A 13173-nucleotide genomic window follows, 5' to 3' on the forward strand; every position below is an offset into this window, starting at 1 on the left:
TTGGTGACACTTTAGTTAGTACAGGTAAGCACAACGTTTTTCTTTTTCCCCATCAATCCCACCAAGATTAATTTAATATAAGCAGATGTGTAATTTTTTTTTTTTAATGATACCAAACACAAAGAATACAGTTTTTAATTTGTAAGCTGTAAACAAAATTTTCTGTAGCTGAATAAAGGTCAGATTTCTCTCTTTTTTTTTTGCGCTTTTGCGCTTTGATTAAGATCCAGATTTTTTTTGTCAAGGAATAGCAGGAAAAAATCTAAAATAATATCTAAACCTTTTCTAAAACGTAGCTTTACCCTTCCTCGATGTAGTACATTGAAATTATTTCCCTTTTTCCGCAAAAAAAAAAAAGTGGTAATTTTCCACACCTGTAGAAAGCCCAATAAATCTGACCTTTGAATGAAAACAGTGGAATGGGAAAAAGCAGTCAAAATAAATGAAAAGAATGCTTTGCAGAATGAGTGTTGGCTAAACAAGATACCAGAATGTTTTTAGAACATTTGCAGCTTTTGTGTTTTCTTCAACCAGTAATACCATCTTGGTTCTGAACCTCCACTGGACCACAAACAAGTCTGTCTTTACCATAACTAATTTAAAAATATATCGGCCTACATTTTCGGAAGCCATTAAGCTTAAAATTTCAAAGTTGGATTTCCGTCTTTGACATTCCAGGCAGGGCAGCAGAATCTACAAGTGAAAAAAAAATCAACATAAGGACCTCCAACCATTAGATGTCAGGGTGCTGCTGCAACCCCTGATCCTTGACCCCTGGTCAGTTTCTGCAGCGCCATTCAAATTCACCTCCAGGTACTGGCAAGACAGAAAGCAGGAGGCAGGAGGAGGTGACGTGGATGACTCCGTACCGGTGTTGGTGAAATGAGACGTGCTTGGGTTGTGGTGATGGCGGTGGTCTCAGCGGAGGAGTGGGCGGACACGGTGGGAATTGTCAGACATGGGAGGGGAAGATGAGGCGGGAGGATGATGTCAGAGCCTTGCATTTACATTGGCGATGACCTCCGGGAGAGCATCCTTTGCTGGGAGGTCCCCGGTGTCCCCCAACCCATTGTCTGTGCTTTCACAGCTGCTCTGCGGCGACTCTGGCGGGGGCTGATAGAGGATGTATGCCAGCAGGAAGAAGACTGTCCCCAAAAGCTGTAGGAGAACGCAAAGAAAAAGAGCCATTGACTTCTGACCTCAGAGGACGTCCAGTTCACGAACTTTCACATCAAGTTTTAAATGGATAGGTAAGGCTTCCCTTTACTTTTTTCCTATTCAACCCCTTTCGTCAATTTCTTCAAAACTTTTTTGCTTTAAGGACTCATTATTGGAATGTGTAAGTTGACAACATGTTACGTGAATTTCAGATTAGAAATTACATGTGCCTATAAATGTAAGTTCTTGTAATATGAGCACTTGTTATGCAGGGGAGACTGTTTTAATTGGTAATTATTCTACTGTGATTATAATATTTCAAATCCACTGCAGTGTAAGATACTGCACCCCTACTTCCTGGTATATTATTCTGACCCTTCATGTAACTGCTATGAACATGACTGAAATCATGTTGGTGAAATGCACCCCAGACAAGCACCTTGTATATGACCCCAGCCACAAGGGTGTATTGACTCATGGCAGAGTTCTGGTAGAGGTAGCAGGAGCCCTGTTCTCCACACTGGTCTTGCCACAGCAGACATGAGATGTCAATGACGGATCCAAATGCTATGGGGCCCGGGATTCCACCTGCCCGGGAGGACACAGAATAAAACGTTACTGTGGGTTTTCACCATGCAATAGGGATACATGGAATTAGGGGTTAAACCTAGAAATTCTGCAAGGGAAGATCAAATTTAAGCATTGCTCCATTACAAAGAAGAATACGGATTTTTAAATTGTTTATTTTTTACGTTGCATACTGCTTAGTGATTTCATTTTCTTTCACTTTTTTCCCCAAACATTGCTCCAAATCAACAAAAAAAAAAAAAAAAAAAAAAAAAAAAAAAAAAAAAACTCATACACCATCACGCTTTATTACCTGCACATCTGTGTAATTTTACAGAAAACATTTCAATGTACTGTATAGCGCTTCTGTTATGCAGTATGCCCTTGCCGTTATATATCCTCAGCAACCTTTATGTGTAAAGCTAAACATATTTCTTTGCGCGGAGAACCAGCAAAATTTGTACCGAGTGTCCGGACAACAATCCACTGGATGCCCAGGCCAAAGGAACGCTGACTGTCCGGCACACACCTGTAAGGGATGACAGAGGGCTCTTTCAGATAGATGGTGACCCAGCTGGGTGCTCCATGAGTAAACTGTTGCGCTCTAATACTGTCGATCAATGCACATGAACACGTAACTGCTTCAGTCGGCATGGCAACCCGATCAAACAGTGATCTACTGTCCTCTGGTGGCCACATGCGCACAGCATGCATTTCATTTATATTTGTTCACTTCCTTGTCAGTTTTCTCCAAAGTAAATTACAGTTTTAGGCTACTTATCAGGATTAACTCATTTACACAGCTGGGTAATTTTTACTGGAGCAAATCATGGTAAGTACTTGCTCAGTCAGGGGTACTACAGCTGGAAGTGGGATTGAAACCTGGGACCTCCAAGTCCAAAGGCAGCGGTTTAGCTGCTGCCCACGTTTCGTACTGTCATTCGAGATCCAGTCTCTGCAACTTTTGGCTAAACAAATTCATAAGGTGCAAAGCATTTACTGAGGTTGTACCGGTTGATTATAAAAGGTAGGCACCGATACCATATCATGTCATAGTAGGGCAATGGTGCTGCTGAAGAGCATGGTTTCCAGAAAGTTCCAGAACACATACCTGAGGGTTGCTGTAAGGGCAGGAATGCTGCAGAGGAAGGTGAAGAAGATGATGAAGAAGAGAAAAGTGAGGAAGGCAGGCATGTGATGGCAGGAGGAGCTGCACTTTCCTGCCTTTGCAAATCCCTGCTCCCCCCAGGACACGTTCCCCATGACGCAGCTGCAGCTGGAGTACACCTGACAGACGGAGAAAAAGCGACAGAGAGCGATGTCAGCAGGTCTGGCTGTGGACTTAAAATTGCCATGTAAGATGCATAAATACTATTGTACTGAATAATAAGCCTACACACACACACACACACACACACACACACACACACACACACACACACACTTGCTGAAACCGCTTGTCCCGAGGGGGGTCGCGGCGAGCCAGAGCCTAACCCGGCAACACAGGGCGTAAGGCTGGAGGGGGAGGGGACACACCCAGGACGGGACGCCAGTCCATCATAAGGCACCCCAAGCGGGACTTTAACCCCAGACCCACCGGAGAGCAGGACCCGGCAAAGCCCGCTGCATATAAGCGTACTATATGAGAAAATTATACAACGTATCTTCCAAACCATCAGAGCAGTATTTGGATGTACTGGACCCCATTATATGATGGTGGAGTGTACCTGCTCACTGTGAACAATACCAGGAGCTTGAGGGGGTATTTTGGACATTGTAGTTTCTCATCAATTTTAAATGGTGCTCTAAATGTAAAAAATAACCGTAGGTAATGACCCCTACCTGCTCTACAGTAGCTATGGCCATGTATGGACTGATAGGGAGTGTGGCCCTTGTGCATTCAAAACCCACGGTGGAGTAATATGCACACCTGTACATGTTTCTATAATACCCCTGCCCAAAGAGCCAGCTACCTGTCTGCTTGTGCTGCTTAGGGTACTGTTGATAGCAGCACAGCCCGCGTGGCATGGTGAGTAGTACATGATCCCGTTGGCTCCGCAAACAGGGCTGTAGAGCTCGCGCGTGCAGTGGCACCCTGCATTGCAGTCCACCGTCAGGTTCACCAACAGCTCCAAACTGCAAAGGAACAGGACCTCGGAGCTTTCATATGACTGCGCGGTCACTCAATGCTGGTGTGAGGATCACAGCAACAGAATGGATAGAGAAGCTTGTGTTCATTTCAATGAAGGAAAGATGGGGTGGAATAAGATCTGAACCTGCAGCTCTGTGGAGGCACCACCAAAGCCATTTAACCTGAAGGGGCATGCATTTTTTGGAAAAAGATTATCCATTGTTTTGGGATTTACTAAAAGTTCATGGTCCAGGTTACATCCAGAAGGTATGTGAAAGTCTCACCTGTTTTTTGTGTTGTGGACGTCAGCCAGGTACTGGTGCTGATACTGGAGAAGGCTCGATTGGTATGGGGTGGTCACGCCAGCCATGGGCTGGTTGGGGCAGTGGATCAGGAAGATGAATATGGCCAGCAGGCTGAGGAAGGCACACAGCATGCAGAACCGGATGATGCCTCGGCAGCGCAGGTTCAGCTTCTTGACGATGTACCCGCCCAGGAAGGTGCCGCCACCACCCGCAGGCACCACCATGTAGCCTGGTGAGGGGCAGGGCAGTGTAGTGTCACGGGTTTTCATTCATTCACTCCTTGGTTTAATTGTGCCAGCCTGAGCATTTGACCAATTTCCAGTTCGGTCTTTTGTACCGAGGTGCAAACATCTCTTACCAAACCAGGTAGCTGCCTCTGAGGCACTGAGGCTGAACTGGGACTCCAGGAACTTGGGTCCGAAAGTAGACATGCCCGCGATGAGGGTGGCCTCTGTGGCTCCGGCGAAGCACAGGAAGATGAAGGTGGGATTCTTCAGCAGTAGAAGCACTGATCTAGAGAGGCAAACAAGAAGAGAGAGCGGATGCAGAAGAGGAAGCCCAGGACTCATGCTTGGCATCGTTCCACACAAAGGTTGTCGTACCGTAAACGCACCCACCCAACCGAACAGATGTGTAAAGAACGTAACACTGGACTGCGACATGATTTTTGAAAAATGCATCTGCAATAGCAATTATGGTAAATAAGTAAAACAACAGACACCAAAGTGGATAATTAAACCGGGAACAGAAAAACACCTATTGCGAACGAGTGGGAGGAAATAGGACTGATGACTGATGCAGAATTTATTTAAGCACCACATGCCCAGTGTTTATAATAGTCACTGCCTTACTGTCTGTTCTCTTCAAAGTATGTGGAAGTTTAAAGCACAAGCGAGACTGAAATCCAACAAGAGCCCTTAAGATGGCACTTTGTGGGGTGGCGAGGGTAGCATGCTGCCACGGGAGAAACACTGCCAGACTGCTACCTGGAGCACACTTACCTGGGCATGTCTTTCACCGTTTTCCCAAACTGGGGGTCCGCTGCCTTCTGCTGACTCCCATCTTTCAGCTGATGGGCCTCCGACACTCGCATGGCCACATACCGCTGAGAACCTGGAACAAGCAGGGCATTGGTTCTTGCAAGCGATTAAGTTCAAAATTACCTTAAGTTGTATAAATAAAAAACTAATTATATATGTCGCTATCGAAACAATTGAAACCGAATAATCTTTGAGCATGTTTCCTCTGATTTTTTTTAGTCAATTTCAAATTGTCATTTCAAGCAACATGTGGCAACTACCTTAATTTAAAGTACACGGTGAAGATATTTACATCATATTCATTTAGCGGATGCTTTTTTCCAAAGCGACTTCCAATGAACTCTATGTAGTGTTATCAGCCCACACACCTTATTCACCGCGGTGACTTACACTGCTAGATACACTACTTACACTGGGTCACTCATCCATACATCAGTGGAACACACTCTCTCACACACACTATAGAGGGAACCTGAACAGCATGTGTTTGGACTGTGGGAGGAAACCAGAGCACCCGGAGGAAACCCACGCAGACACTGGGAGAACATGCAAACTCTACACAGACTGAGCAGCGATCAAACCCACATCCTCTCACACCACCCAGGCGCTGTGAGATAGCAGCACTACTCGCTGTGCTACCATGCTGCCTGCATAAGCAGGCTTAGTATATCAGAAATATTTAAAGGCCATACATATAATCATATTGTTTTCATTAAAAACTTCGAAATCAGTTCAAGGAATCAGCTGTTTAGGGCACAAGGAAACTGAGCCTCTCCATGAGTTTCACGGTGACCTCGAGTGACACGGCTGTAGGATGTCTACAGCGGCCTGACGACGGGAGGTACCTGGCAGCTGTCTTGGATACCCCAGGATGGGCAGCGCGATGAGAAGAGCGGCCACTCCTCCGGCGATGAAGCCGATCCACCAAGCGCCCACCCACAGGGGGTTCTCCGGCGTAAGCTCCGTCCTGCAGCATGGCAAGCATCAGCGGGGCTACTTTTTGTATTTTGTAAACAAGTAAACAACAACAGGTAGTACAACAGAAGGTACTCCCCCACCACCGCTGTAGCACATTTACACTGATTTATTTATCTGTCACTTTGAAGCAACTTACAATGTTAACTACAATTATTCACCCATTCATACAGGTGGGTAATTTTGTCAGAACACTTTAGAGCGAGTACCTTGCTCAAGCGCAGTACAGCTAGAGGTGGGATTCAAACCTGCAACCTTTATGCTCAAAATCAGCAGTTCTGTCCAATATGCCCCAAGCAAGGTAACCTGAACTCTTCCTATCAAAAGCACTCAGGCGAACACTTTGGTAAGTATTGTCAGTCACTTTGGATAAAAGCATCAGCTAAACAAACTGCCATAAAAATGATTTAATAAGAAAAACACAGGTTCACATTTATAAAAGAGCGAGCTGGACCTAAAACCCCAGCGCCGGGGGGACATCGCGGGTCAGACAAGGCGAGCGGGAAGCCAGACAAACACTCACGTCTGCTGCACCTCTGTGTACATGTTGAGGAAAATTCCTCCCAGCAAGTATCCGGCCGCGGGTCCCACGATGGCCGCTGTATAAAAAATACCTAGGAAGAGAAACGGGGTCAGTTGGGGTGGTCCGCCCCCCCCTGCCCCCGACAGCCTGCTCCCACGCACCATTGTTAGCCTCGTCCTGTCTGCACACTTGTGTTGTTTTATTTTTGATCGATAGCGCTCGGGGCCACATCAAGTGCATTTGCTCGGCTTCCCCAGTAAGGCCAGCAGGTCTTGATTGTCTTTGATAGCCTTTGAACAGCGAGCAGGAAAATCCAATTCAAGGACGTGCTATTGATGTCTGGGGTGGGACGGGTGGTCCTGCTGAGACAGACGATGTATTAACAGCTATGGAATCGGGGAGCTCTATATATACAATGACCTCCTTATAGACATTTGAATGAGTTGCATAACTCATGGTGGGTGACAGGTAAAGGTGACTCTTGTTCTTACCATATTTCCATTACCACGGTTATTTCTCATAAAGGGGGCGTGAAGATTACCGGCAGCTTTATTTCAGTAGCGATCATTGCTGAATCAAGTATATGAGAAGGTCATTCGATTTTGTCATTCGGTACTTTATTAAGTTTGAGAAACTAAATTCGAGGAAAATGTAACTTTCGGGGGGGGGGGGAACACGGAAACGTTTGGGGCCGTTTGAGAACGTACCCGCTGGGGATTTTTGTTTGCTAAGTGACGGCGCGCCATTTTTCTCCGTTTTCAGAAGCTCGTCAAAATACGGACAGCCCCGAGAGTTGCGTTACTCCGGGTCGTCGATCTGAATTTTCTCTCCGAGCAGATGGACATCCGGAGCCTCGAGACCAGGTGAGGTCTGTGCGAACCCGCCGCGTCACGCAGCGGCCTTGGATATGGCACCTGTCCCCAAGCCGCGGCCTCAGCCATATCTTAGCTGCCAGCAGCGTGGCACCACTTTCTTATCCACGAAAAGGAAACGGAGGTACTGTGAGGTTACGCGCCTCGCCTGCCGTCTGTATTTGACCGGTTCTATTGCCATTGAGGCAGGCTTGATCCTATTACGCGCTCCCTATCCCAGAACATGCCATATCATCATCTTACTGCAATCCCCTTGGTTTCAGCTACAACTATATTTAGCTCTAATTTGAGTCCTCTTGTCTAATAAAGATCAGAGGCAGATGGGGATGTATAAAATTTCCAAAATTCCATACTGTACATGTAAAAACTAATTTTTTTAATCTATGTTTGTCCACTCCTTACAATTATGTGGAGTTTTCATGTATACGTACACACCCAGTAAGATTTAGCACTTCCTAGGTCATGGCTAAGTGTGCTGAAAGTCTTATGAGTGATTAATTTGTTTACAGTGTTTGTTGGCTGATTTACATGTGATGAACACATGTGGCAAATAGAAACAACCACCTGTATTTTCCGTTGCTCGTTCTGCCACAAAGCATTTAAGCGAACTCACTCTAACAGAAGTCTGCAACTCGGTTTGTAAATCCGATCACTACTCCACAACCAGTAAAAGGTTAATAATACAGATGTCTATCAATCTATACACAAGCGCTGTAAAAATTTCAAATAACAATGCAATGATTGAAAAATGTGCAGTAAGACATTATTCATTCGTTCAGTTTTCGTCAATTACTTGTCCTCTCCAGGGTCACCATGTTCCAGAGCCTATCCTGGAAACAAAAGGGTGAGGCAGCGAAGACTACGGAGGGAACTTGAGTCGATCACAGGACTTCTATTTTGCTGTGTTTTATTAACGTGAAACAAAGTGCGCTATTCATCAGTATCTGGCCACTTTCAGTTTGCTTTATTATCTGAACAATTAATAAAACCAACACTGTGACATGACACGAGATGTCAACACCGTGGAAGCGAGTTTAATTAATGTGGTTCCACATTACTGCTCTGCCTGGATACATTTTACTGCCGACTAACATCCTGATGTGGAAGCGCAGGTACAGCTCGGCGTGCGATAAACACACTTTCAAAAATCGACAAGTGAATGAAATCCAATTAAAAATAAATAAGCGGGAAAAAATGTGTCTTTGATCATTTGTAACTCGAACATTCGTGGACCGAGCGCGTACGGTAACGTTAACGTCATCTTTGCCACATGGAGCTTTTGTCATCTAAGATGTCACCGTTTGATGACCCCATGTACTGACCTCCTTCCAGTCATACCGCAATGGTAAGAGCGGAAGTCAAACTTGTGCTGCATTTCATCCTAGAAACACTAGGCAGGTTTGTCTACGAAAGGAAGCGTTGTGCGGTAAGACACAGAATACGGCCTACAGAACTGCAAGATATCCACTTTCATTCTCTGAAACAGAATACGCAATAATGCGAAGTGTCCGTTTGGTGCGTCCAGGGATGTCTCATTTAAATGAGGAACCGGCTCAAGAATAGCGTAAGGGTACGTTCCTATTCGGCCGATAAAAAATAAACTGTGACCAATATGGAAACATACACATGGTGACATGTGGTGAACTGTCGAGAACAACCCCTTGTTGAGTGATTCTTGGAAGTGCTAGTGATATGAAACAGACTGTTTTACAAATGGCTCTTTCTGCTGAGAAAGCCAACAAAGCTGAAGCAATCGGAACTACTGGAAATGACGGCAGCAGCCCTCGGGCAGAAATGACTCTTTGGAGAACCTCCTCTATCATTAGCGCCGTAGTAATAGTGGTATTTTACCTCATTTACGCTACAAAACTGCCTCAAGAGTTTTTGCAAAATATAAACTGCCTTCAACTGCCAAAACGTTAACTCCTCTGGAATCTAATATTTTATTGCATCTATTGTTACATTATCATGTATATATGTGTGTAATATTACCTCTATATACCTATATATACACACCTATATATCCCTACATATCACAAATGCAGTATAAGCGATATCGTCTCATCATTGATTACGCAAGTGATTTGATGAAGGGTTTATTGTTATAATGTCTGAAATAGATTCTGGAGTTATTTTCTCTTGGGACTTACCGATGTAGACTGGTGCGTAGCTGGATTTGACGTTCTCGTCCAGGTAAGTGACGCCCAAGGTGTAGAGGGGCGTGGCCCCCATGCCATGCAGGAATTGGCCCAGCATGAAGACGAACCTGTAGCTGGACAGGCTGCTGCCGCTCTCCTGGCAAGAGCTGGTCCGGTTGGCCGAGCACAGGCCTGTCTGCTCTGGCACGCTCACCTGGTAGGGTGGGGTGGTGAAGTGCGGCAGGGCGAACACGAGCGAACCCAAGGCCATGATGAGAACTCCCCAGCCCAGCCACTTGGGCTTATGGCCCGTGCCCCCGAAGTAGCTGACGAAGGTCAGACAGATGCAGGCAGCAATGTCGTAGGAGCTAGCGATAAGGCCCGCCTGGTAACTGCGGAGGTCGAAGCGTCGCTCGATAGACGTCACCACCGTGTTGATAAAGCCGTTGACGATCATGCCTTGGAGGAAAGAGGCCACGCACAGAAAGAAGAGCACCCAGCGAGGGGTGTTGAACGTCTGCATGCAGTGGGGTGTTAGAGCACCCCAGCCGCAGAGCTGCTCAGATTCTGCTGGGATGAACTTGATCCCATAGGGGCTGTCCTTCTCCTCTTCGAGACACTCTTCTGAAGGTGTGGCTCCATTGGTCCGCGCCTTGGAGTTGACCGCGCCCAAGCTACCGCTGCTGGAACCTACCGGGGAATTGTCTTTAATGTCCACTGGACTGGGGTTGTCCAAGACACCCAGAGTTACCCCATCACGGAGATCGAGGAGCTCCTGCTTGGAGCTAAAAGAGGTGTCCGCATTGAGCAGGTTGGGCATGGCCCACGCAGGGCTTTTCCTGGAGTAGGGAAAGAAGTCGACGCGTTTCCTTTAGATGTAGCTGGGGTGACTGACAGCTGTTCCTCTGCTGTTCACTGACCTTGTCCGATTCTGAGTGCTGCCAGAGGAACCTTGCTCTAGATCAGCGAAGAGGGAAGGAAATGTTCATCTCAAAAAGCCTCCAAAACTTCAGCCTGTAAAACAAAAGGGGGGAGAAAGAGGAAAAAAAAAAAAATCAAAATCAAATAAGCCAAAATCAGCCATACGCTCACCGGTGCCACACATTTAGAAGCAGTTTGTTTAGGGCACGTCTGAGGGTGCAGCAAAGATCCATACATAAGAACAGAAGCGAAGGGTGGTCACTGTGCTTGTCCTGTGTAGCTGTTTGTGTGCGATGGTCATTGCCAGGACTGCGCAGTGGCTGTGTGGCTTAGAACAAAGCGTGGCTGCACTGTCAGCCTGATCTTGCCCAGACAGAATTAACGGGTCCGAGAACCACCGCGTGGCCGGGGCGCTTATGTAATAGCTCGTCAGATGCTTATGTGCGTGAAGTGGAAACGGATTTTCAAGAGCTGCTGGTTTGTGCTGACTTTCTTCGAAACAAGTCTGTTTTCCACGGCCACGCTTCAGCTTTGGAGCCTCAGCCCTGTTTCTCTTTACATTACATTTATTTATTTAGCACATGCTTTTCTCCAAAGCGACTTCCAATGAACTCTATGTAGTGTTATCAGCCCACCCACCTTATTCACCAAGGTGACTTATACTGCTAGATACACTACTTACAATGGGTCACTCATCCATACATCAGTGGAACACACTCTCTCTCTCACTCACACACGATGGGGGGGACCTGAACAGCATCCATTTGGACTGCGGGGGGAAACCAGAGCACTCAGAGGAAACCCACACAGACATGGGGAGAACATGCCAAGTGGGGATCGAACCACATGTCCTCCTGCACCACCCAGGCACTGTGAGACAGCAGAGCTACGTTACCACAGCTCCTCAGCAGGTATGGAGTGTCTGCACAGGTCCAGTTGGAGGACAGTCTAACCATTTCCTTGCTTTCTATGTAACAGCTTCTCCTCTCTTAACCCCAAGCCACAGTAGGCTGTCTGAGCTCGACTGCTTCCTTTCTCATTCCCTGTTTACATGACTTCTAATTGACCAGGTTGTCAACAATACGGTGGGATACATATCTTATTTCATCCTTCTTGTCTAAGTCACATTTAAGGCTATGGCCTTCGCATACTCAAATGATCCAATTTTTATGTACTGTTCAACAGAATAAACTCCTTTTGAATAACGGTCGTTATTCTTCTTCTCTACACCGAATACTTTGGAACGGTGACATCTCTTCATGATGACACGCACAGTGGCGATGCACGGCGGATAACGCTTCCCAAGACGTTCCCTTAATGTGACGAACGTCGGCCAGCTAATCCCGGATTAGGTGTTCAAATGCGAACCCAACGGAGGCGCTGCGGCGCCGCGTAAAACTGAAGTAGCGAAAGCATCAGTACTGCAGAAATAGCAAGCGGAGTGAGTGCAGAAGGAGAACGTGGGCCATGCGCACTGCCGAATCAGACACGTGGTGAAGAGCGCAGCCCGGTGCTCCACTCACGGGTGCTCAGCTGGGTTTAGCTCACTCATCCTTACAGCAGCTCGGGGCGTATTAAGCCCGTTTTCTCCCACCCTCCGAGCACCTCTCCCACACCGTGTCAGCCGGAACAGCAAACGAAACTTTCCTGCATCCCTTCCGTGGGTGTGCTGGATGGGCTGCGACCTCAGGGCGGGACGCCGACCGGATCCGTCCCGGCATTTTCACGGCACGTCGGCCACGTTTCATTTTTACTGGCACTTTGAGCAAGAACAGCTCTCTGTTTTCAGTAAAAACATAATGTTCGGTTTACAGAAACAACAATGCTTCAAAAATTAATTTTATTTATACAACAATTTCCATTTCAGTTAATTCATAACCCAAAAAACAAATATGCCCTGATGAGCCAGCGGTAAACGCAGCAGATCCGGTCCTCTGGGCACTGGGCTCAGAGGGAGAGGAGGGAGCGGGGCCGAGCGGGGGTCAGCATTCCTGCAAAGCCATCTCGCTGGGCTGCGAGGGCACCCTGCCACAGCTGACGGTGTGAAACCGTCAGCAGGCCCTCCTCCCCCGTCCGGTTGAGACGGACGCGTTTGCGCAAACGGCCTGCCAACTAACCGCCGTCAAAGAAAAACCCAGAATGTGCATCTGTGCAACTGTGAAAAGCGCGCTTGCCGCTCAGAACTTACAGGCTCACATTTACTACACTGCTTCATGTTACGGGGCCCTTGCGGAAGCTCAAATCCTTGCTGTCCAGTCTTTCACACTATGTGCTCAAGACTGCAGCCAAATGACCATTCTGGGACTGGAACTTGCTGCCGGTCCAGTTCCCCGACCACCAAGCTGCACTACTGCTGTCCCATATCTAAGTCTGGGTGTCCCGTTGAGGCACCGTTCGGGGTCCTACAGAAAACTTGCCATGTCTTCAATAAAACTAGCAACAGAGCTGCTAGATCCATGACTACGAAACTGTGGATACTGTCCTAACCATATTGTGAGCAGGAATAACCCTTTAAAGTACAACAGGGAAAGAACCTGCACATA

The 13173-nt window shown here is 46.9% G+C and overlaps 1 protein-coding gene across 5 annotated transcripts in view; it reads right to left on the reverse strand.

Annotated features, from left to right (window-relative positions):
• Positions 1-215: 215 nt before the first annotated feature.
• The window catches only part of slco4a1 (solute carrier organic anion transporter family, member 4A1), a 32250-nt gene continuing 19292 nt past the window's right edge, over positions 216-13173 (reverse strand). For all 5 annotated transcript variants that reach the window (XM_018737785.2, XM_018737781.2, XM_018737783.2 and 2 more), the window contains exons 2-12: positions 9722-10723; positions 6700-6790; positions 6047-6168; positions 5163-5274; positions 4520-4674; positions 4141-4390; positions 3699-3861; positions 2837-3012; positions 2190-2254; positions 1598-1746; positions 216-1158 (exon numbers count right to left, since the gene is read on the reverse strand). In XM_018737785.2, coding sequence (XP_018593301.1) covers positions 991-1158; positions 1598-1746; positions 2190-2254; positions 2837-3012; positions 3699-3861; positions 4141-4390; positions 4520-4674; positions 5163-5274; positions 6047-6168; positions 6700-6790; positions 9722-10529 — 2259 coding nt within the window. In that variant the 5' untranslated portion in view covers positions 10530-10723 and the 3' untranslated portion in view covers positions 216-990. The remainder of the gene's footprint in view (positions 1159-1597; positions 1747-2189; positions 2255-2836; positions 3013-3698; positions 3862-4140; positions 4391-4519; positions 4675-5162; positions 5275-6046; positions 6169-6699; positions 6791-9721; positions 10724-13173) is intronic.

The sequence above is a fragment of the Scleropages formosus genome, chromosome 2, assembly GCF_900964775.1.
Source record: "Scleropages formosus chromosome 2, fSclFor1.1, whole genome shotgun sequence".
Classification (NCBI taxonomy): domain Eukaryota; kingdom Metazoa; phylum Chordata; class Actinopteri; order Osteoglossiformes; family Osteoglossidae; genus Scleropages; species Scleropages formosus.